Here is a 24,253-nt window from a genome sequence, read left to right as displayed (position 1 = left end):
AGCATTGAGTCGCAACGCCGTGAAACTCACAGAGTGAGTGTAAAGATAGATTTGCTGCTCTTTTTAAAAAATTTTTTTTACCCTTTTTGGTGTAATCTTAGCTGCCATTTTTGCACATAAAGCCTTGTACATCCATTAATTTTTTTTCACTAATTCAAGATTCACGAGAGCAACCTTAGCAGGGAAGCCCAAACTAGCCTTTCCCAGTCCACTTGGCCGAGCTCTTCTGCTGGCTTCCCAAAACGTTCCCAGGCCGACCTGGACAGTCTCTCCCGCGTGTTCTGTCTCGTTCCTCGGGCCTCCTTTCACCTCACCAGGGAGGCATCTGAATCAGATGCTCGAGCCACCTCATCTGGCTCCTCTTGATATGGAGGAGCTTCTTACAGATATCTTTAACGGAGAGCCCTGACACCTTGTGGTGGTCATTAATTTAGGTCTACCTCGTACCTGTCAGAAAATACCACATGAGGATTATTCTTCAAAAAAAGTTTTCTCTTCTGCGAAAACCGGCAGACATGACACGGCGACTGCTTTCGGGCGATTTTGTGGTCATGTAAAAGTGGCTTTATGGGGCGAGGGGGGTGCATGCAGGTCCCTCAATCATGAGCCTTGCATGCATCTAAGTAGGAGCCTCCGCTTTTATGCTCGACAGCTCTAAGACCCCCTACCTTTCTCTATCTTTCTCTCCACCCCCACTATTCGAGGCCCTTGAACGTCAAAGATGAGTTGGAGTGACACACAACCCACCAGGCCAGCGCCCCCCCCTCCGAGGTGCTTTGCCCCCCCACTGGCCACTGGCCTTTCCTGCTTTCTGATCCATATTTCAGAGGTATAGCGGCGGTGCCACCGAGGGGGCGTAATCCAACATTAAAGCTTAAAAAGGGGCCTTGCTGGAAGCACAATCGCAGGTCCGTTCAATTTCAATTTCCGGAGTGTTTGCCGGGACTTCCAAGTGGCTGGCTTAAGCCGGTGAATTTTGGTGAAAATACAGCTTTTCGGGACTGTTCTTGCAAAAAGGGGTCACCATCAGATGCCTTAACTAAAGATGACTAAACTGTGATCAACAATCATCAGGCAAACCCTGCAAATACGTGAAATAGATATTGTAACATATTATTAGTGCATCGAAATTGTACTTTTTGGATAAATTACCATAAATGACAAATTGCTGATTTTTCAAAATCATATGAAACGTGCCAATAAATAGCATTACGTTGCTAATATTCTCCTCCACTTCAAATGAAGCCAAGCCATTTTTTTTTCCAATAATAAATGACTATAATGACATTTATTTAGTTTCGGAAAAATAGATTCTTTAAAGACAAATTCATATCCTGTATTTACAATTTTCAAAACAAGCAGTAAGAGAGTAAAATAACATACATAAATGAGAGGTACAAGCAAATGTGGTGACAAGAAAACATCTCTTTTACAAGTATAGGCTAAACGGTAACACTCTAACAGGTTGCCCTGTCAAAAATAGTCTTTGTTAAATTGTTCTCAGTTAAATAAAATTCTTTAGTTTTTTTTAGCTGGTTAGTATTTTCATAATGTTGATGTGAGAGCTCGCTGTGTTCCTGTGCCGTGATGAGGTCTGTTGGGGGGGGAAGAAAAGGAGAAATATAAGAATTGGAATTGCAAAATATACTACAATGACATGAAACTTGCTCTCCCGTTTAAAAAGCAAATTCTAAAATATTTGCACATACATAATGTGCTCAATTCACCTGCGGTGTTAACCCAAATTCCTGCAAATTAAAAAGGAAAACACACTTGAAATGTTGTTCAAAGCCTTCCACCCTCTGCTACATTCCTTCTATCAGCGCTTTTCTTTGACATGCATTGACTGCATTCACTCAGGGGAGGCGTGAATAAACGGCTGCAGATTATTTAAATGACCCCGGCTTGGAGATAACTCCGAGGCCCCGCAGGACGCACCAGCCTGCTGCTTGACGAGGCGTTAAAGTGGCCTCTCAATCACATGATTTATGTGCTCAGAGCTCAGCCTCCGTGGCCAGTCAGGTGTAACAGTGTTTACCCTCTGCTTGAGGCTTCATTTAGCAAGAGACATGTGGCAAGAAATCGAGGGTGATAGCGTCGTCATGTAGTTAAAATGCAAGGCGTTTTACCTGTCTGTGATGAGCTGGAATGGAGATTTGAGGGACTCCGGCCTGTGGTCACTGTCGTCGTCTGTGAAACAACAACAAAAAAAAAAACGTTGAGTTTATTTGTGATTTTAGCAAATGCAGCTGTGAAAATGTCCTGTCATTGTACCGTCTCTTTTTGGACTAAAGCTTCCAGACGAGTCTCCGTCACTGTCGTCCTCTGTCCCCGAAGTCCCGTGTCCCGGTCGTGCGTCATGACGCACGGGGGGCGCAGGGCCGCGCAGCGCCAGGTGTCCGGCCTGCGCGCCTCCGAGGAGCGACCTCATGTTCAATAGCGAGTTGGCGTTGAGAAAAGCCGCGTTGGCCCAGTTGTGCAGTTTGCCGATTTGGCATGTGTATATCCCATGACCCGGGAGCAACGCCGGGTGTCCGGCTGGCGCCAAAGCCGGGTGGTGCGCGTGTGCCGCGTGGGAGGGTTTGTGCGAGCTGTCCGGAGCCGTGGCGGTCTCAGCCAGGGACCAGATTTTGGGTTTGCTCTGCGGTAGTCTCTGGCACTCCTCTCTGCTAGGAGAGTGATCCACCAGCTTGACCCCAGGTTGGGCTTTATTAAGCGAAATAGCCGCTTCCACGGAAAGCGTCCTGGTGCTCTCCGAGCTCCGAGGCTCCGTCGAGGCCTCTCTGTCGGCCACGTCCGCCTCCTTCTCTCCTTTCCTGCAGCCCTGCTCCGCTGCGGCGCGCGGCTCCTCCGGTCTTTCAATATCGACCGTTTCCAAGTCGATCTCCTCGTCTTCGTCGTCGTCGCTGCCGTTCTTGCCTTGCTCGTCCTCGTTGTCGCTGCTGAAGATGCGTCCGTCGCGGTCCTCGGCGCTGCGGCCCCACGTCACCTTGTTCTCCTTCTTTAGACGCCTGCGTGCGTTTGCAAACCACGTGGATACCTGGAATGCGAAAACACATTTTTAAGGCCAATTAGATCGTTTTACAATTTGTGAAATTGGTTCCTCCTAATGATGGTGGAGTTTGGCCTGCTATAGAAAATAATAAGCTTGTCGGAGCAGCTGTTAAATCTGCGCTTGGCGCTTTGCGTGTGTGTTGCTTTTATCCCCACCCATATTTAGTTAGAGCTCATTTCTTCACTTTTTTAATTAAAAAAATATATTTTCACATGCCTGTGTGAGTGTCATCCTCGTAATAATAGCAAGCATGATCTTCTCCCCTTTGGTGGGGTAAGGGTTTTTCTGGTGCTCCTGCAGCCAGGCCTTCAGCGTGCTGGTGGTCTCTCTTGTGGCGGTCTTGGCCCTCGAAGGGTCTCCGTAGGGATACTGTCCGTACGGGTAGAATCCTTGAGCGGCATGCACAGATAGAGAGCCCGGGTGGGACCCCGGACTGTCCTTTAACTCGTACTGGGAGCCCTGAAATTGGAGGACAGAAGTTGGTGGAGGGACATATTCAAGTTCAGAAAATGATTTAATTTAGTGTGTGTATAATGTTAAATGAATTGCAAAATGTAGTTTGTGAAGTTGCCTGAACATAATTGAAATTATTTTTTAATTGCACTGTTGCAGCTTTGAATTTAAATATTTGTCAATACAATTCTGCAAACCGTTTTTGTATATTGTGTATACGCATTTATTTTGTTCCGATAATGTCAAGTATATAAAATAACGTTCAATGTTTTAAACAGCTTTTAAAACGAGTCAGAATTCAAATGCAATTATTGCAATGGTAATTTTACATTTCAACCTAAAAATATATGCGTTCTTGTATTTTGTTCTCTATTAATTTTAAACAGTCTATGTGTCATAAATTAATTACCCTATATATGTTAAGACTAATTAACCGTGTCCCTTAAGTTATGTAACAAGTCTTACCATTTGCGAGATGAGGGCGAGGTCTGGTGCTCCGCTATACGGCAGAAAGGCACTGTAGTTGGGGGCCGCCCACGGGCTCCCGTACATCCCCAGCATGGAGCCAACAGCAGCGGCTGTTGCAGACGAGCTCACGCCGCCTTCGCTGCTTCCTTCCCGGCTAGAGGCCGGCCGTTCGCCCGCGTACACTTCATGGGCGGCGTTGAGGAACTGGGGGTACCCCAGCTGAGGGAAAGCCATGTCCAGTAAAATCTCTCCCAAAAGTCGACAAGAGGAGGCAGTGGGAGGGGAGGAGAAAAAAAAAGAGAAAATTCCCAAATAGATAATGGAAGAAGCTCAAAATAAAAGAGGTGTCTAAATCACCAGAGTCCTCTGTTTGGAAAGAGTCGCGCTTCCACTTGCACGCTTCTAACACTCCGAGTCAAAGCCCCACTTTGGCACGTCGAGTGCGGAGTGATGCGCGCGTTTGGCCGCGGGAGCTTTCTGGATGTGGAGCTGACTGACTGATTGGCAGCCTACTTAAGCTCCAAGCTCCTCCTATGCCCAGGGCAGGCGATTAGTGCATTGGTTAGCCCAGGTCGTGGGTGGCTTGTGGTGTGTGCGCTCGTGCGCGCTCCTGTGTGTGCGTGCCTGGTCTATTTTTTTTAACAGTCCACAATATGGTCACAGAGAGGAGGACTGTGTGAAGTGTGTGTTACATTTGCCTCTTTATCATTGGTGTGAGAAATGCACCACCTGTCATTGTCATATTACTTCTGCTCATCATGTTCAACTAGAAATCACAGATGCGGCAAATGTCTCCGTTAAATGCGCCAATGAAATTGAGCAACGATGAAGAATCTGCATGAGTTAAGTGGGACAATTGGCACCTTTTTGCGCGCGCATTTTACGCACGCGTGACGCGCGCGTCTGACAGCTGATCCCCTCGCTGGATTTGGACACTGTGTCTCAGTCGCAGTCTCTGGCAGGCTATTGATATGGTCGGCCAGGTCCAGGAGGAATGTCCGTGATTATCGACGGAAGTCACTGGAGCATATTTGCAGAGGGTGGATACCAGGGACGGATGGGATTGATGGAGATTGAGAGGATAAGATAGCATGGTGCTCACAAGTGCTGTGGGGTGGAAAATGACAGATGTTGCCCGAAAAGAATGGTCTGTTGTTTTAAGATTGTGATGCTGCCGACAAATTACACATTGACCGTGCACAATCCAGGCGCCTTGAGATACAACTTTAATTTGTTCCGTAAAACACACACGTAGCTCAAATTGTATTTCTCCATTAAAATGAATGGAAATTCCTTTATTCCATTACAGCATTCCAAAAAAATTCACAGAACGTTTTGCAATATATTTTAAATAATTTTTAGACTACAGTAGTGAGGGTGCATATAACAAAATTAGACTGAAATATTTTATACTATAAAAGCTTGTTTAATAGGATAACGCCTGTGAATATATTGTCTGTCTAAATGTGTTGCTCCATCGTTTGTTGAAATATTTAAAACTGTGACCTTGATATTATTCATTAGCCTGTCTATGGCATTTTGTATTCAGCTAAATAGACCCTTTGTCTTTTTTTAACATTGCATCCTCAAAGAGAGCAAGCCATTTTCAACACTTTAGATTGGTCAATAATCGGTCAAATTAACACCCACACATGTTGACTGACCAAATGTGCAATTTACCAAATTGTAACTTATGAATGAGCTTAGTTTGACTGTAAGCGTCAAGTGGGAGCGGCAATAAAAATATGTAAGTGTCTTTATTTTTACTGTATTATCATTTGAACTTTTGTATCATATTATATGGGTTTGCCAGGTTCAAATCTCAGCTCTGGCCCCTTGGTTTTGTACTCTGGCTTCCTCCCACATTCCATGCATGTCAGGTTCATTGAAGATCATCGGTATGAGTGTGACTGGCGGTTGGTCTATATATAAACCCTGTGATTGGTTGGCCAACAGTCCAGCGTGTAGTCCACCATCTCTGACCAAAGTCAGGTGGCTTAGCCTGATCGGTGGATGGAGGATATTTTAATGGAAGTATACGTGATGGTAGGAGAAAGCGGACTTTTATGAGTGCAATTATGAAGGATAAAGGCAGCAAGCTGCTTGTTGCCTTCTCATTAACAGGTTTGAACATCAAAATAGCAACGATTCTGGTGTGAACTCACATACGCACACACTCAAGCACTCGGGCAGCGCTAATGAGGTAGAGCACCCGGCGCCCTGCTCACTGGCCTGTGGCCCTCCTGGCTTCCCTCAGAGGTTAGCCGTGTAATTACTCCATCCCCATAAATACAGATTCATCATCATCACCCCCCCCCGATGAGCTGAGAAAGAGCGAGAGAGATGAGACGAGAGGAGGGGAAGGAAGGCGGGAGGTCTAATGATTTCATTACTGTGCTTAAAGCCCACTCGGGCTAAGTGACGGTCCACTCATGTGGCGTTTCCTTTCTCCTAGAAGCGCCATAGGGCACTTGTGCGGCTCAAAGCTGTTTTCCTAAACGCACATCATGATGCTGCTTGTGTGTGCGTGAGAGAGAGCGAGACAGACAGCGAGGGACAAATATAAAGAGAGGATGCTTAATCTCCATGGCATTTTAAATGGCATTCATAGAGAGAGTGGCCCTTTCCTCATTGCCAAGGTAAATGGAGCCGGGGGACTCTCCATTTCAGCCCGATGAAAGAGCGACGTTAAACACTCTCAGAATTTCCCCTCTCTCTCTCTTTCTCTCTCTCTCTCTCTCTCTCTCGCTTGTTTCTCACTCAAAATTGATGTTGTTTTTTCATGACAGGGAGGGAAACGAGACATATCCACCACCTAATAGGATAATATAACCCCATTCAACGCACACCCTCGCCTCCCACCCTCTCTCCCTCCGCCTCTCTCTCTCTCTCTCTCTCTCTCTCTCCATCGCTCTCTTTCTCTCTCTGCCTTTGTAGCTGCCTGATTTCCATAGTGTCTCTGTGGAGAGGCAGTTAATGAATTCCTCTGAGCTGGAGAAAGGGGGGAGAATGGTTTTGGCGGTTTAGAGAGAGAGAGAGAGAGAAAAGGGGGGATAGGGGGAGGAAGGCTTTGAGCTATGCCATTCAACTTCACAGCCGAGGCCTGCTTGTGCATTCAGTGTGTGTGTGTGTGTGTGTGTGTGTGCGCGCGGTGCATTTGTGCGTCTTTTTAACATGAACCTGCTAAGACTACCAAATATTTAGACTGGCCTCAGACCTCTCTTTATGGCGACGGTGGATTGAGGGATCTCTGGCGGCAGCTTGACTCCATTTGAAAGCCATTCCCCGCTATTAGCTGCGCGCAGACAAAGGAATAACTTACATTCGGACACGTTCAAATGAAGTCGCACAATCCACTTCACACTGCTCATTTCCTCCTGGGTCATTTTCTGTGCGGTAAATAAAAAATGTCATGATGTATTGTGCGCTTAATCGATGCAATATTCAAGAGGCGGCAACAATGGTGATTCAACGACATTATCCTAATAAATAAACCAGACAGTATTTGTCGTGTTGAGAGATTTGCTGATTCATCTCAAATTTGAAGAAATTTCATTTTGGTCTTTGCGTCAACAAAGATGTGTGTATTGTGTGAGCTTGTCTCTCCCCAAAGAGCTGACTTTAATTTCCCTCCGACTGTTTTATGGAGTGCAACATTTTTGGGAGGGCCAATTAAAATAAAATGTTAAAAAAATGCTCTTTAACCCATTGAGTACCATTGACGGCTAAAGACGTAAAAGATCCATTTTTTTTTAACTTGGTAGTTAATGAGTAAAGTTTCTATTTGCATTCAGGAGAGTTGCACTAGACTCGTCCTCAAGCAATCTTAAGATTTTTAATTGTTGGGAAGCCCACCTAAATCTGACTTCATTATCATGACATCATATATATGATCATTTCAAAGGCAGAAAGAAATGATAAAAGTCTTTGCTTCCCCACTTGAGCGCGCAGATAAGCGCTGATAGACTCCGTTGTGAGCTGACTCGACATCTGATGAATCGCTGCGACGCGTAACAGATAAGCCCGACAGCCTCAGGTAGCGACCTGCCGTTTTATATCCCGCACTTTTTTTTTTATCATCACGGCGTAAGGGCACACACTGGAGATGTGATTATTAATGGCTATCATAATACAACCAATTATATCCGTTGCAATGTGACCTGACTTCCTTTTGCCTGGAGTTGGATCCTGCTGACTGAACATTTTGACCCAGAGGGGAAACGCTTGACAAAAAGCCTATCATTAGCAATTAATGGGCGTGCCAGCGTTTGTTTGTTAATAGCTCATTTCGAAGCCCAATGGGACTCATTTACAGTGCATGGGCCAGAAAACAGACCCTGACCTCCGCCAGGGGTCACTTTGAATCGGCCCAGCTTGTGAAACCGGGATGGCGTTTTAATTCGCTGATTGCGTCTAAAGAGCCGCCGTTAAATACTGTTCCATCATTCCCCATTGAGAGCGCGATGAAAACAAGCGATGTTCAACAAGATTGCTGAGTTAAAAAAAAAAAAAAGGTGAATTCCCTCCTCCTCCTTCTTTACAGAAAGACTTAGCAGGGGGCTTTTCTCATGGATAGCAATCTGATTGTTTTCTAAACGGATTATTAACTCTTTTGTTACAGTAGGGGTCACTTTAATGCTTCTTAGGGGCCATTAGCATTGCTTTAAAGAACACACACACACACCCACACACACTGGCAAAACACGCACGCTCACACATACGCGGTGCTGTGTTCACGGATTTGCCGTTTCTTGTCTTTGTTGTTCTCAGCGGGAGCGGAATGATACCGTTATAATGCCGTTAAAAACAATAGTTTGACATAAAAGAGAGGTGTGGGAGGCGAGGGATGTGTGTGTGTGTGTGTGCGTGTGTGATGAAAAGTAGCCCTTATAGGCGGACCAGTGAGCTTAATGCAGTAGTGCTGACTTCAATGACTACCTCAAAGAGCGGCGGCATTACACAGGCAAATCCCTCCGAAGTCCTTGACTGAGGGAAGGATGAGCCCGAGAAGTGGCTCAGATCACCAAGATGGAGGAATTAGAACGGAAAAGGTGTCGCCTGTGAGAGTTTGAATAACCACTCTTTGTCCTATGTTTATTTCTCCTGGCGGAAAAAAAAGGGGCATAGATTCCCTCGGGAAAATCAAAGATACTTAGCTTAGGTCAAAGCATCACGGGCCGCAGAGCAGCCAGGCTCATATTGACCAGATGAATGTGGTGGGGAGGGGGCGGGACCCAGGGGAAGCGCCGATTCTGGCTGGGTGCTCTAGCTAGCTTTGAGCTCCTGTTCTTGGGGACAGATAAAGAGGGTATCCCTTACAGGCGTGACCTCCAGCAACCCCTGTCATGAGAAGGACGAGGGGTCAAAGGTCAGATCAATTGGCTCCCCACGGCCCGCTGTCTGCAACGGGGCTTAATCAGCGATTAAGTGCCAGGACCAGAAGAAGCAGCGAGGGGGCGTGGCTTGTCTTTCATCCAGCTGACATGTATCCAGCTTTATACAAATGAACGGAGTGTTTTATTGAAACATGTCATATGAGCTTTGTGATGGTTTTAGAGTACCGTATTAAGAAGGAAGCAAGTCTGATGGAGAGCTGGGGGCAGACTTGGATGTCATATTAATTTTGGAGTTTTAATTATTTACGTGAGCCATTCTTTTCCAGGGAGGAATGATTATGTAGAATTCAACAATAATTAGGTGCACACGCTTTGAATTTATTTTGGATGGCGTCTAATCCATGCTAGTACCGAACAGTATTATGTATTCACACAGGCTCAAATGTGTACTGTACACATACCACTTTCGTATTTGTTTAAATGGAATTTGGCATCATTCAGCTTTCTCATTTTTCCACTGTTCTGAGTCCTGGTAGATTCAATGAGTGCTAAAACAAATACCTTTAAAGCGGATAATGACATATTACTTTGCTGTGGTCTAACGACATATTCTTGTCAAATTAAGACGTGCTAGAATCTTCAGACACAAATATATATATATATATATATATATATATTTTTTTTTTTTTTTTATTTATATTTTATATATATATATATATATATATATTAATTTATATATATATATATATTTATTTTTTTTAAATTTATATATATATATATATATTTTTTAATTTATATTATATATATATTTTTTTTTTATTTATATTTTATATATATATATTTTTTTTTTTTTAATTTATATATATATATATATATATATATATATATATATATATATATATATATATAATATATTTGTATAATGGATGAATTGCCCCCCTTCTAAGACATACAAATGGTTGACTACTTTTAGTAAATGCAAGAGGGAGCAAATTTACTAAAGAAACCAATAAAAGTTCGTCGTGTACAAAGTGGCCAGGATTGTTCAACTTTAGTAAAACATTTCAGACGATTCCAGGCTTCCAACCTTCTGTGAACATTTTGGGAAAATCCCTTTCCTTTTCCAGCATGACTCAAAGCAGGGTCGATAAAGGCCTGAGAATGACTTTGGTGTGGAAGAACTTGACATCTGACACAGACCCTTTCGAACACCTCGGGATTAAAGAGAATCGAGGCTAATTAGCATGAGGTAGCTCTGGCAAATGGCTTTTAATTAAACAGCCCTAGTTTTTGTTATTTGTTCCACAGCTGACCTTTTCCGACCAAATATTAGCTCCATCAATATAAAAAGTATTGCTAGTAATTGAACTCCGCCCTCAGTCGTGGCTATCTTAGTCAGAAATATTTGCCCCCCCTTCCCGAATAACCCCAACGTACAGTAAAGCAAACATATCCATGAAACTGAACTGAGCGCTGTGGTGCGCTGGGGTTTTTCCAAAGTAACGTTGAGACTTTGACCACGAGCCATTTGGGTGTGTGCTCGGCACTCTTAAGCTCTGTCAACTTCCTCCTAAACCCCACACTCGCTCAACACATCTCCACCCTGCATCGAGGTTGGTCTGACCTTAAACTTGGACTGCCAAAAAATGAACCTTCCTCTCAATACGAATCTGCCACTCCCTACATGCAGTTTAAATCTTAAAACAGATTGTCGTTTACAGATGATGCAATCTGTCAAGTCTGCTATTTTAATGCTCACACACAACGCCAATCTTTTAACACCTTGCATTTGAACGCAATAAAATAGTTTATCCTACGTGGAAAATGAATAATATTACTGCAGTCTCACTATTTGGCAAGCCGGTTTGCTTCCGCCCTTCATAGCATCTCTTATCGTTAGTCGCAAAGTACCCTTGAACCTACAAGCGCACTACAACGAGCATGCTGTTCAATTAATACCTCTGACGGTGTCAAAATTGCGCTTTGTACTTGTGGGTGGCGGGCGTCGATACAATAGATGCTTGTTTGCATAAATATAACGGAACAGTTTATGAGTCTTCCCATCGGCTTACATCAGCATCTGCAGGGATTTCCTCCGCGGTGTTGCCTCACAAACAAGAGGTGACGGGTTTTGTTTGCTTGACTTTCAACTGAGCGGAAGAGTCGCCTTTCGCTTCCGCAGCGCGGGCCTCAAGCTGGTGAATGGAAAGTCAAAAGATGCCAAGGCACCGGCGACAACGTCTGACGGCTCGTCAGCGGTGATTATTGCTGAAATTAAAAAGCACTTTTCCCCCTCATCTGTCGAGCCCGGTAAGAGAAGCAGACTGTCACATATCCGCGCAAAGACTCGATAACACGGCGCCTGTCTTCGCCGCAGTCTGTCAAGCCTTTGAGAAGCAACCGTGGAGGTGGTGTCGGTGCCGGTGCTGATGGCGATGATGGGGGGGGAAGTTAGCGAGCATTCCTCACGGCGGCTCCATGCGGCTCGGCCAATTAGCAGCTGAGTGTTTTGTTTGAGCCCGAGTGATGATGAGATGTTGTGCTGGGAGGCGGCCCACTTCATTAAGCACACCGTTGTCTGCGGTTTACTCAGCTTGCCGGCTTCAACCGCTTGTTTACCAGCCGCAAATATGACAGACTGTATGTCTATTTGACCGTCTGTGTGTGCGTGCGTGTGCGTGCATGTGCCGAGGTGATGCAGGAGGCGGCCGGTGCGGGCATGTGACCGGGGGATTGTATAGACGGCCGTTGGACACTGAGACACATGTACGCTATATCGTGTTGCATTTTAATAGATTTCAAAATTATAACGGCGAGTGCTTTGGCATCCTGGAGGAAATCAATGCTTGACTCATGGCTAAATTTGTATTTTAAATCCCCACACTGGTTTCCAGCCAGTCACAAGAAGGAGTCATGCCATTTCAATTCTGCGCACTTTAGTCCTTTCATTGTTGACAATCGATGCTGACCGCTCCCGGTGAAGGGTCAAAACCCATTTTTAAAATCCGGTTAATTAAATACACGTTAGATAAGGGTAAACTTGCCAAATAGTTGACCACACGACCGTCCAATAACGGCCCGCAAGTCAATGCGACTCATGTCTCTTTTCACCACTTGCACAAATATTAGTCCAGGAGCAGCCGTTTAAGTGCAATTACAGCTTCCCTCCCCTTTTTGTTTTCTCATTCAACACTGCGCATTAGCCGAGCCAAACGCGTTACAATTGACAACCGCACCGTGTTGACCTAACGAGACCCGAGCCCGGCGCTCTACTCTTACTGATAAAACACATCCAGACGACAGACAAAGAGTGATTATGAACGATGGAGAATGAAGAAGGAGGCAGACTTGAGCCAATGTGTCCTCCTCTCATTATTCCCTCCCCTCCTCTCCTGAAATATTTCGCTTGAATTCGAGACGTCGCAGCGGCAAGCGTCTCACTTGGAGCATTCAGGAAGGGTCACGGCTTTCTGACCGCGCATGTGCGCGCGCACGTGGTGCGTTTGTGTGTCAGGTCCGTTCTTAAGGCCTTAATGCAGCCGGCGATGACAGATCACTTCATTCACGCAAGACGAGAGCAATTATTTCAAGCGTGACAGATTGCCTCAGCAGAACTGAATTTCGGATAAAAAAAAAAAAACCCTCACTCTCTCTTTCACCCCCCCTCTTTATCTTTATACCTCCTTCGCTCCTCTTCCTCCCCCTCGTTCAATAAGGAATCTTGTGGTTTTCCGAGCTAATGACTTCCTCCTCAATCCTCACTGTTACACCATTGTGTGTTTATATAGTTGTGTGTGTGTGTGTGTGTGTTTTACTTTGTGTGTGAGCAGGGGGTGACGGTACCATCTGTCTAGCTGCTGTAGCCCTTGCCCCTGCCCAGCTGGTGGGCACTAAGTAATGGGAGAGGACTTCCTCGTTTCAACCCCCCGAGACACACACGCGCACACACACACACACACACGCATTAGTATGCAACACCTACTGTCACAGTGAGCGGAAGACAGGGAGTTTTTTTTTTTTTTTTTTTTTTTTTTCTTCTGCCGGAGTATTGAAACCTGAGCAACTCGGGGTGTCAACTGATGAGGACTGAATGCTCCATGGAGGGAGTGTGTGTGTGTGTGTGTCTGAGTGACAGTTAGGAATGTAAATGAGTGTTTACGAATTTGCTGCATTGCTTTTTGAATGGAAGGCAGAGGAAACGTGTCCAATATAGATGCAGCCTATGATGTAAGTTACTGTGCCGTTCTGTTTTCGCGGGAAAACAATGACATTCTCAAATCATAAAAAAAATAAAGGCGTAATAATATGTCATCGATAAACGACGCTCCCTTATAAGGATCATCGTACGCCAGACAACTGAAGTGGACCGTTTCTAGAAACGTGTACACCAGGTGACTGTCTACCGATGCATTTCAACTGAATATTTTTTTTAGGGTTCACATATATTGTATAAATATATTTTGAACCATAAAAACATGGTGCGATCGTCAAGGATGATGCACTGAGTTGGTTTGGCTTGAGGTTTGTTGGCCAGTTGGATCGTGTTTGCACTTAGAACCTGTTTTTTTTGGGTGGGTGGGTGAGTTTTTTGATTCGCTGTCAGATTTGTGATGTTCTGATACCGGTATTTACAAATTTGAATTGCCGTAAATCAGTGGCCAGCGGCCGGCCACTCGTGAATGCTATTTGTCGAACCCCAACTATTAACTAACTAATATTATCGACTGTAATACAATAACGAGGTCATCCGAATCATTCACTGGTCATTTCATTAGGTACATGTGTGCAATGTAATTATGATTACCGGTAGTTTGAATATGATTTCTGAATTTTCCTCTTTGTCTTTTGCATTGCGGTGGTCTTGAACGGTTTGTATGCATGAAAATTCCCCTCATTATTTACCCGCTTAAAAACATGCAAGCGCACGTCTCCACCAGCACTTTAATGAAGAGGCTCCGGTTTGAATTAAACGGGAAGCTTCACGTAATTGGCTGTAAAATCCATTGAAATGCAGCACGTGCGCGCTGAACCGACGCGTGGGGTTCACACGGATTGTTGCCGACGGAAATTTTGCGCTACCTGCGAGCGAGACGCGCATTCTTTGCTCGACTTGCAGGCCCCATATGCACCGTGCACTTGAATCTTTAATGACGTGGTGATGATGGAGTATTCTTGACCTCTCCAGGGTTGGTCGCGCACAGGCACACACATCTTAAATAACATCCAGTGCGTCTTTTTAACTTCTGGGCGCTCCTACAGATTGGTAACTTCCCCGGTCGGCGTCGTGGACAATAGGCAGGACCGACCAGTGGCTGTGGAAAGCCGGGCCGCCATTGTCTGAGCTGAAAGCCCAGTTATTCATTGGCCGAGAGTTAAAGAGCTGACCCCGGTGTAACACTGATGGAGCTGGCCAACAACACTGAGGCCCTTTGTCTCGACCAGCCCGCTCTCTGATCACCCTGTAATGAACTGGGGGGGCTCCGTTGAAAATTTACAGCCCGTCGTCGCCGTCCGCCTTGCCTTTCTCTTTCATCCACCTTTTCTGCTGCGTCCTCACTTTTTAGTGCTCTTTTCTCAGCCGACATCATCTTAAAGGGTGCCCCTCCCTCCAGACGCCCTCACACAATAACCATGCAGACAATGTCGATGGGTCGATAATTTCCTCTCAATCGGTGCCGGTTGTTTTTGCTCCTTTGCTCTCCAGTCCTTTCTACGCCTTCGCTTGTGTTTTGTGTACACTCGTCACCGCTCGCGAAAGGTGCATGGGGTGATTGCTTCACGAATGACACACAGACACATACACACCTTTGAGAATTGTAACAATCCTAAACTTTCGGTGTCCTGACAGGAGTGGCTATACCTTCAAAAGCAGCACTATCCGTATCTTCTGTTTGTACAAATGTCGGTTTTAAATGACACGCCCACCATCCGAAATAAATCACTTCCTGCTGTTCTCGTAATGGGGCGTTAAACGCTTTAAATGTTTTATGACATGTAATCACGACTTTAACACATCACTGTCCCCGTAACACACACACACACACACACACCCCCCCACGTGCGCGCGCACACACATCTTGAGCATAAGCCTTATCTGTATGAAAAAAAAAAAAACATTCTCAATATATGCAAAACTATTCCAGGTTCTCAGTTCCACCCAAAAGATTTCTTGGTTTTCTTAATATCTTTTTTTTCTCCCTGAACTATTTTCTCAGTCTGGAATTGGTGATGGATTTCTGTGAACTGCTGCTGCTGTCATAAATCCGCTCCTTGAAGTTGTGTGCGTGTGCCCGTGCGTGCCTGTGTGTGTGAGTGTGATATCCCGGGGTAAATTGTTTCCTCCAGTCTTTGAGAGGTGGGCATTCAATAGCTTGCCAAAACAGCTATGGGCAATAATTAAATGATTCCACGCTTGAGAGGAGAATGAAAAAGAGAGAGCGAGCGAGGGAGGGCAAGTGTGGGGAGAGAGATATTCAGGCAGAAGAGGAAGGAGAGCACGAGAAAGAGAGAGAGAGAGAGAGAGAGACCTGGACAGAAAGCAACGATGTGAATGAGAAACAGAGAAAGACATATTTCGAAAGAGAGCGAGGGGATAGCAACGCGGTTTGTGGGCCAACATGCCAAATTGTGCAAAGCCAAAAGGATCGTCATTAATCAGCCATGTTGGAGGCGTCGACATCATGATGGCTCCTGTCAAATGCCAAAATGAACACATTGATTTTTTTCCATGCCATTTATTTTAAATTCTGGTTCTGATTTTTGCTGCGCTGCACCGCTAGAAATACATCGCACTAATTAATCCATTTGCGGTATTTAACTGTAAAAGTGGATGAATTCCGAACTTTCTTCCTTATAGACTTAGAATCAAAATAGTCGGAAACTTTCACACAGGTGCAAAATCCATTTCCATGTTCTAAGCGAGGGACTCTTCATCTATTTATGGATTTAAAAAAAAAACAGGGTTATGGTCCAAGAGAGCCTCAGAATGCGATGTACTAAATCGCTCAATGCGCGGGTGGAATTATTTGCCATGGTCGGGTCCTTGTCCAATGCCGAAACATTGCGTGGTGTGCGTTTGCCCAAATAGATATAAAATGCTTGATAATAGTAAATAATAGCTATTGTCATATTTCATCTGTTAATTCGCAACAAACTGTGTTGCCATTTATTAGTTCCGTTCAAACAAGTCAGACATTTTTTTTTTTTTTTTTTGGGGCGCAAAGTAGCTGATAAGATGATTGGCAGAAGAATAAAGCGCGCAATTTGAATTTAAATATGTAAATAAACCTATCAGACCTGCCACAGCCGAGCCCTTTTTTGAAGCGGAGCTCTCGCCTCCTTCCGGGCGGGGGCGGGGGGGGATTACCTTCCAGGTGCTGACGGACGCCTGCTTGCTGATGATTAGCTTCCTTTACATGATGATATTTACCGGATAGCGGCTACAATTGCGTTGTCAAGTGAGATGATTCACTTTGTCTCCTCTATGCAAATCATATCATGCACTCAAATGCACCTGAAATATTTGACGGGCAGGTGTATGCAAAAAAAAAGAAAAAAAGACAAATAATTATTTGCGGATGATTGGAAATGGACACACACACACACATTCCCAGAAGCAGCCGTCTCCAGGCAGGGTCAAACGGTGGTTAATTAGTCCCGTCACCCGCTCAGGTCATCACTCCTTCGGCTATATCTGCTCCGTTGAATAATAATACGGCGATATTAACACTGTCAGCTTGGCTGGGGCTGCTGGAGTGAACCTGTTGTTGGTGTAATGCATTACACCTTGCTCCCCTGACACACACACACACACTTTTTACTGAGGCCACCACAAGCTGTCACTTAGCACTAATGACTGTCACCGTAATGTGTGCGGCACGTCCTCCTCGTCTTCATCCTCGTCTCGCCGCGTGTATGCGCTTCCCTTCGTATTAGCAGCCGCCCTCCAAATGAAATCAAATATGTCGAGGCGCGAGTCGTCTTCGGAATTGCTTCTCATTAACTCCGCCTGTCCGCAAACTCCTGCAATGAGAGTTTTGGATGAAATTCCACTGTTGGGAAATTTCTGTTCTGTTCTGTGTTCGCTTGCACGGAAGAGTTCCCGACAGGTGCTTCCGGGACAACGGGGAAAAGTGGGGAATGATTTCCCCATCTGGTTAGTCCGTAGAGAGATGTCGTGGATGTCCAATCTGAGGTGGGATGCAGCTCCCCGCAAAAGAAGGGAACATTGAAATGGAGCGGAAAACCTGATTTCCACCCTTGAAAAGCCGCTTCGGAATTCTCATTTCTAATGGCGCATCACTACCTGCGTTTCCGCTGCCGTTTTCCCGTCGGACTTTGCCGACGATCGTATCATAGCGTTAATTTGCCTGCACATTACACAAGGTTGTCCTAGTCCATGGTTATTTTTGATGCAGACAAATATAGTATTAACTCTAGATGATTAGATCAGTTACACACACACACGCACACACACACCAGGGGATGCAGGGATGGATAAATGCCAGCTAGGCCTCATTAGCTTCTCGCTGCTTTCCTGGAAAGACAGGAGTGAGACAGTGGGTAAGGGGGGGTAGGTGGAAGTAAAGTGGGAGGTTAGATAAGCAGAGCGGGACTTGAAAGCAAGCGAAGGGGGAGGGCGGGGGGGCTGTCGGGGTAACGGGGCGAGAGAGAACCAGGTCTAGTATGGTGACCTGTTGGATTAAGGCTATTAGAAACCCATCTGGGGCTGTTTGACCACTTCGCTGGCTGATCCGCCCCTAGCAGCCGCTCAGCTCACCCCCCCCAACACACACACACACACACACACACACATGTACACACACAAAATGCCCCCTCAGGACACACGCATGCATGGAAACCGACATACACGAACACTCTGACGGAGCAGGATTACGTCCATCTTGAAATGCTTCACGTTAGCGACTGGGACAGATGGAGGGCTGACCCAAAAGTCAAGCATAGCATTCGTTCAGTGTGAAGGAGTTTAGTTTTCACTTTTGATTAATGAATTAAAGAGGAGGCATGTCCTTACACTTACTATAAATCTTATATGTTAGTTTCATCACATTTTTTATCTTACTATTGAATAAATATCTTTTTAAAATAATACAAATGTTTGGTACATTGAAATGAATTAAAGAATCCGTCCCACAAAACCCACTCAAATTTTTGTATGCGTTTTTATATATTTACATAAATATATATATATATATAGATACAAAAGCATATTAAAAATAAATCAACTGATTTTATAAAGTTTAATTAAACCAAAAGTCACACAATATTCACATGCTGTAGTATTTGCGTTTTGATGTGCCTTTAATGGCCGCGGCCTTGTGAATGGCATTTTCTTCATGCTCCTTGCCAGTGTATTCATTTCTTTGCAGTTCATTTGAAAAAGAAAAAAAAATCCGTAAGCTTGACCAACATCCATTTCTAACAACGAAACATCTACAATGAACATAAGGTTCAGTGGAAAATCCAAACTTTTGAAATTAGAAAGTCTGAAAGGCGCGTTATGGTGATATTGACTCAGTATAATTTTTTATGCATCGACTAATTGCGCGGATTCTACTTTCAACTCTTTCGTTCATTCCAAATTGGATTAGTTTTAAGCTTCATCATGCAAAATTATGCGCGAATACCTCCCTCTATACTTTTTTTGCATGATCACATTTATTGGCTGTTTCATGTTAATCCTGCCATAGAATCACTCGTCACTCCCTTTAACTGTATTTATCTCATTATCTAATTTGTGTCAAACGGTACGACTCGGGAAGCTATTTGCGAGTGGTTTAGCAAGTGTGAATGTGCTTTTTTTTTTTTTTTTTTTTTTTTGGTGGGGGGGATGTGAGACTGGAAATGGCTTTGGCTCACTTCCCCATATTACGAGAGCGAGCCGCTCGGCGCAGACAGACGAGCTCCCAGCTGAATCGCTGCACATCAAACCCTTCAATCACTCGCCATTTACTGGGCTAAGCACAGATGAGAGGGCTCCCTGCTTGAGTATACAAAAACCTGCTGCAGTTTACTCGCACGAGAGCCAAATTTGGGCGGCGCGCGAGTATGCGCGCACACAACGCAAAGCAGCTTGTTAAATATGCAGCGTATCTTTGAAAAACAAACGCGAAAGAGAAATATTTATTAGGGTGGCTGATCTGGCTGCTTCTGTCTGTGTGAAAATGTGTGTGCGTGTGTGTGCGCGCGTCCCTACGGTGTCACCAATGAGGTGATTAGCGATTTATACAAGGCAAATGATTAGCATACGCACCTCCTCCTTCGCCTCTCATCCGTGCGGCTCGCCGGGGCGCGTTTGCTCCCAGCGCTGCTTAAGTGTTTTAACGTGTTAATAATCATCAGGCGCTGCGCAGTCAAGTGGGAGAGAGGAACCCGGAGGGTGGATGATGAGAAGGGTGGGCTCGCACCGATCGACTGCCCTCTGACCTTTGACCTTCGACTCTCCTCCTGTGTTTGAGAGGCCGGCCTCTCATCTCGGGGGTCCATCGGGGACCTATTAAGGGCAGTCTCACACTCCGCCACCTCACTTAACGCCGTCCTGTCAATATGCTACGCCGTGTGTGTGTGTGTGTGTGTGTGTGAGAGAAGAGTCGTGTTTATATTCACCTCCCCGTCCATCATGCTTATTTTTTTTTCCACCCATTTTTTTTTTGCTCTCTCCCTTTACTTCTTAGTGTCTCTCTCCCGTTCCTTCTTCTCCTCTCACTCCATCCCGCTGGCTGCGTCTGTCTTTGGAGATGCTAATTCCCAGTCCGGGGAGACCACATGAAACAGAGCTGAGTTTCTCTCATTAGCTGACACAGATGCCGAGGCGTGTGGACCTGAATAACAACACTCTTGGCAGGCGGCGCGCCTCCTCTTCCTCTCCACACGCTCCACTGACGAGCCCACATTCCGACCATATACCGCACAAAGCTCGGCCGCGTGCGGCCGCTTCTTCTGGCCGTGCAAATTTGACGGGAAAAGTTGGGTGAAATGATATGTCATTTTCAAAGCGATCCTGGCATTCCTTTGGGGGATTTTTTTTTTTTCCCCCAAGTGCACCTTCAATGCCCATATGAGCATCAACACGTTTGCTTCTCTATTCAGTCTTTTTTTTTTTTAATTTTTGACTCTTCCTGTGGAAACTGACAAGCTCAATGTGCTGCATTCAGTCAGGGCAGATTTGTGTCACAAAATTGATAGCTTTGGCTTCCGAATTGAAGCGTGAAACATATCCGTGCCTTTGTGTTTTTTACTTTTAAATCCTTAATTCGAGAAATTTACTCACAGTCCTTACCGCTTTTCTATCCATTTTCAATCGCGTTTGTCCTCCTTTTGTCAGGGGTCACTAATTTGATAATTGAATAATGTAACATGTACTTGTTTTGTTTCCCTTCCCCAAGTGTGGTTCGAGTGAGAAGCTTTCATTCAGGGCTTTTAAATTCAATTCTCTCCGCCCCGACTGCAGCTTTAAATTTTAATTTATATGCTGATCTCTAAAGTGTTGCGGGAAAACATTTTTTCTTGATTCACTTAGAGAGGATAACCTTTCGAATCAGTCAGGAAATAAGTCAGCACGTTGTGTCGAAGCGCTGTGACGGACTCTAAATCCAGTTTTAAAGCAGATCCACATGTTGACCACATGATGCTCTCATGGAGTCAGACGTGACTTCACCGGGCAGTATGTCGCCATGCACCCCTTTTAGTCACCCCCCCCCTCCCCTCCCTAAACATGGAGCTCAGCACTCTCACGAACACGCACTCTGCTCATTTACACTCGATCATGGAGGCCCTGCAGAGAAACATTAGGATTTAGTCTTTCTTCACATACGGGCACACACACACACACACCCACGATTGGTCAGAATGACAGTAATGTAATATTAATAGCCAGGGGGATGACGGTCTGTCTCCCTTGTGTTGATACCCTCAGGCTTGACAGAGCTTTGGTCACACATGCCACTGCTGGAAATCTGCTAACATTTGCTACAATTATTCTCTCTCTCTCTTTCTCTCTCGCTGTCCATCTAGCTTCTCGTTTAAAGATGTGTCCCAGTCCGGTGCATTTCACGAAAACAGCTGTTACCTTATTACAACGGCAATTAACTGAGCCATTAAAATAATATCAGCTTTGTTCTGTAATGAGAAAGATAATGCAGGCGATACTGCCACACCTTGAGATGTGAGTTTAACTCATTCAATCCATTAGACATATATTTACATTTTCAAAATTTTAAAAATTGTAGTCCCTGCCTACCAAAGACGTATTTATACGTCATAGCCTTTTTTTTCTTTTTTTTTCTTTTTTTTTTTTTTGGCCTCATCGCTCCATGTTTTTATCTTTAGAACACAGTATTCTGCAGGCCTTACAAAATCAGTCAAAAAACAGAAAGAAAAAAACCCCGCTGTGATTGAGGTGTTTCCTCTCGTGAAAACGGCTGGGAATAAATGAGTTAATTCTTTCTGTGGTCGTATCTCATATCTGAGTGACGGTCATGTAGACAAGGTGAGAAGAGTTTCACCCAACCTCTCTAAAAGCAGCTTACTAATATGCAGTAAAAATAGTCTGAGAATGCCTGTGTTATATTGTTTGTCTACATGTGTTGCTGCACTGTTTGTTTTCAAGTGTTCGAATACTAATATTTCCTTTCCCACGATGTTGGCATTAAGCTCGTGAACTTTAATGCAAAATTATACGGTTGTTTAAATGCAGAGCATGTACACTCGCCACCTCTGCAACCTGGATGTGTGCTGCTACTGCAGAAAAAAAAAGGAGAGCAAGAGGAACAAGAAAAGGGGCAATGAGGACAGCTGCATTTTGACTTAAGAGTTTCAATGTCTGGGACATTTGGAGTGAAGGGTGAAAAACGGAGTCCACCCGGCTTCAATCAGACAAACGCGAGTCCCAAAAAAAAAAACTCCCCTAACTGAGTCACACAAATGTAGACGAGTTGGTCTGGAAGGGGGGGAGTGGTTAGTGGCTTGTTGACGGAGAGCAGCAGAGGAAGTCATTATCACTTCCCCAACCTCACTCACTGTCTAATGTATTCTCAGCCAAGCAGTTAGATTGTCTGCCTTTGGCAGCCAACTGCCCAAAAAAATCGATTAGCATGGAGAAGATATAAGGAACTGTTTATAGTGGCGACACTTCTCTGGGGTGTGTGTGTGTGCGTGTGTGGGGGGGTGTGCGTGCGTGTGTGTGTGTGCGTGTGCATTGTCATCCACATGTATGGAAACATGCACACATTGTTCATATTTGCTTTGAATTGCCAACTAAAGAGGACCCGGTGAAGAAGTGCTATTGTGGCATTGATGCTATTTGTTCGCCCATCTATGGCGTTTTGCATTGTTAGCATGAATCTAAGCAAGCTTTTCCTTCGACAAAGCTATGTGGTGGTTTTAAAGACATGTAATTCTGTTCGTTTTGTGTTTAGCTTGACAGCAAGCTTCAACTCGGGGGTAGCAATAAACAGCTTTGAGCCTCTTTTTTTTTTTTTTTGATGACTTGTTCACTAGATTTCTGCCTAACCACCAGATCTAGTCAAAGCAAAAATTGACATGCCTTACTCATATTTAGTGCATTGAAAAGAAAAAAGAAAATATGTCAATGCTGGCAGATTTTGTGAGTGTGTGTGTTTTTGTGTGTCTGTTTGCATATGTGTGAGATCTCACTGAATTTGTTTTATTTATTTTTTTAACCCAAATCACCAATGGTGGTCTCCTGTTGAAGCTGCAGCATCTGGTTTAATTGAAAGTTCCAAGAGTCTCCTTTTTTTTTTTTTTTTTGCTCCCAGACTGAGGGAGATTATTGTAATGACTTGAGAGGTTTATGCGTGTGTGTGTGCGCGCGTGTGTGTGACTGTCCAGGGTGTTGTCCCTGTTGAGCGAAGGTTCAACAGCTCACAGGTAGACGAGGGCTTTAGAGGCCAAACATCCGCACAGGGCGCCGCTTGTCCCAATTTGATTTCGGACATATTTGGGGGATCGCTCGGAGAGCTGATGAAAGGAAAATAGAGAGCTAATCCTTGTTAAATTTGAGGGTATTGCAACACACACACACACGTACACAGACGCACACACCCTGTAGGACATGTGTAACCTAAGTCTGTTGTGATTCTTTTCCTGGGGAGGCCAGGAGAAGTCTGGGAGAGGTTAAAGCAACACTGCGTAGTGTGAAAACACATTGTGTGGCATGTGACACACACACACACACACACACACACAAGGCTTTGATTAATTGGCTCTCCCTGCGTTTGCCATTGAGACAGTATTCTTCAGTTATTTTTTTTTTTTTTAATAAAAGGTCAGTAGATAAACAGCTCAATAAGGCATCCATTTAGGGGATTAATCCTCAACGCGGCCTCACTTGCCTCCGAGGGGCGCCGCGGTTCATAGGTGAGGGTTATGAACTATTACAGAAGGTCGCCGCAAAAGAAAATGGAGGCGCCGCATCCACAGGCTAATGAACAGAGAGGCGTTTGCGCTGAGCCCTCGTCGCGCTGCACTTTTTCCTCCAACCAAGGTCAAAGGTCGGCAAGGACATCGCGGGGACGAATAGGAGTCGTTGTTGTCATTTCAGGACTGTATTCAATTTAAAATAATATTTATTTATATTCTCGGCCCAAAATAGTAATAAGTTACCGGAAATGCATAATAATAAATAATAAAATTGGTTTTCTTTTTCAAATGCATTCAACCAATTTAGTTAAAAACACATTGACTGAGTTTAGTGTATATATTTCTGACAAACTTGCTATTATTATATATAATACTGTATCTATACAGCATATCAAATCATACGATAAATGGTTGATTACGCATGTCTACCTCCAAAAATATGCATGACATCATCATATTTATTTTATAGAATTATGAAAAAGCACATCAAATATGCTGCTACAGATTTAAGTATTTGCTTTGTCGTTTTCTGGATATAATA

At 44.5% G+C, this 24,253-nt stretch overlaps 2 protein-coding genes across 2 annotated transcripts in view; one reads left to right on the top strand and one right to left on the bottom strand.

The window, feature by feature from the left end:
* Positions 1 to 24,253, top strand: part of ndufs6 (NADH:ubiquinone oxidoreductase subunit S6) — a 71,542-nt gene that overhangs the window by 19,913 nt on the left and 27,376 nt on the right. The window lies entirely within an intron of this gene.
* irx1b (iroquois homeobox 1b) lies at positions 1,287 to 4,521 on the bottom strand. Its single transcript, XM_088318944.1, has 5 exons — positions 3,974 to 4,521; positions 3,272 to 3,514; positions 2,275 to 3,040; positions 2,130 to 2,190; positions 1,287 to 1,594 (listed from the first exon to the last, which is right to left on the bottom strand). Exons 1-5 carry the CDS (start codon positions 4,208 to 4,210, stop codon positions 1,546 to 1,548), a joined length of 1,356 nt encoding a protein of 451 aa, XP_088175070.1. The 5' UTR covers positions 4,211 to 4,521; the 3' UTR covers positions 1,287 to 1,545.

The sequence above is a fragment of the Idiotropiscis lumnitzeri genome, chromosome 16 (assembly GCF_059441095.1).
Source record: "Idiotropiscis lumnitzeri isolate Australia: NSW breed Sydney's pygmy pipehorse chromosome 16, RoL_Ilum_1.0, whole genome shotgun sequence".
Taxonomy (NCBI): Eukaryota; Metazoa; Chordata; class Actinopteri; order Syngnathiformes; family Syngnathidae; genus Idiotropiscis; species Idiotropiscis lumnitzeri.
Note: the sequence above shows the minus strand (reverse complement) of the source record. Positions and strands in the feature narration are given on the sequence as shown.

Excerpts from the sequence above, each read along its gene's own strand:
- irx1b (XM_088318944.1), bottom strand. The coding sequence starts at position 4,210 with ATGGCTTTCCCTCAGCTGGGGTACCCCCAGTTCCTCAACGCCGCCCAT. Across the intron at positions 3,041-3,271 it reads CGAGGATGACACTCACACAG|GTATCCACGTGGTTTGCAAA; the intron begins GCATGTGAAAAT and ends TTCGCATTCCAG. Across the intron at positions 2,191-2,274 it reads CTTTAGTCCAAAAAGAGACG|ACGACGACAGTGACCACAGG; the intron begins GTACAATGACAG and ends GTTGTTTCACAG.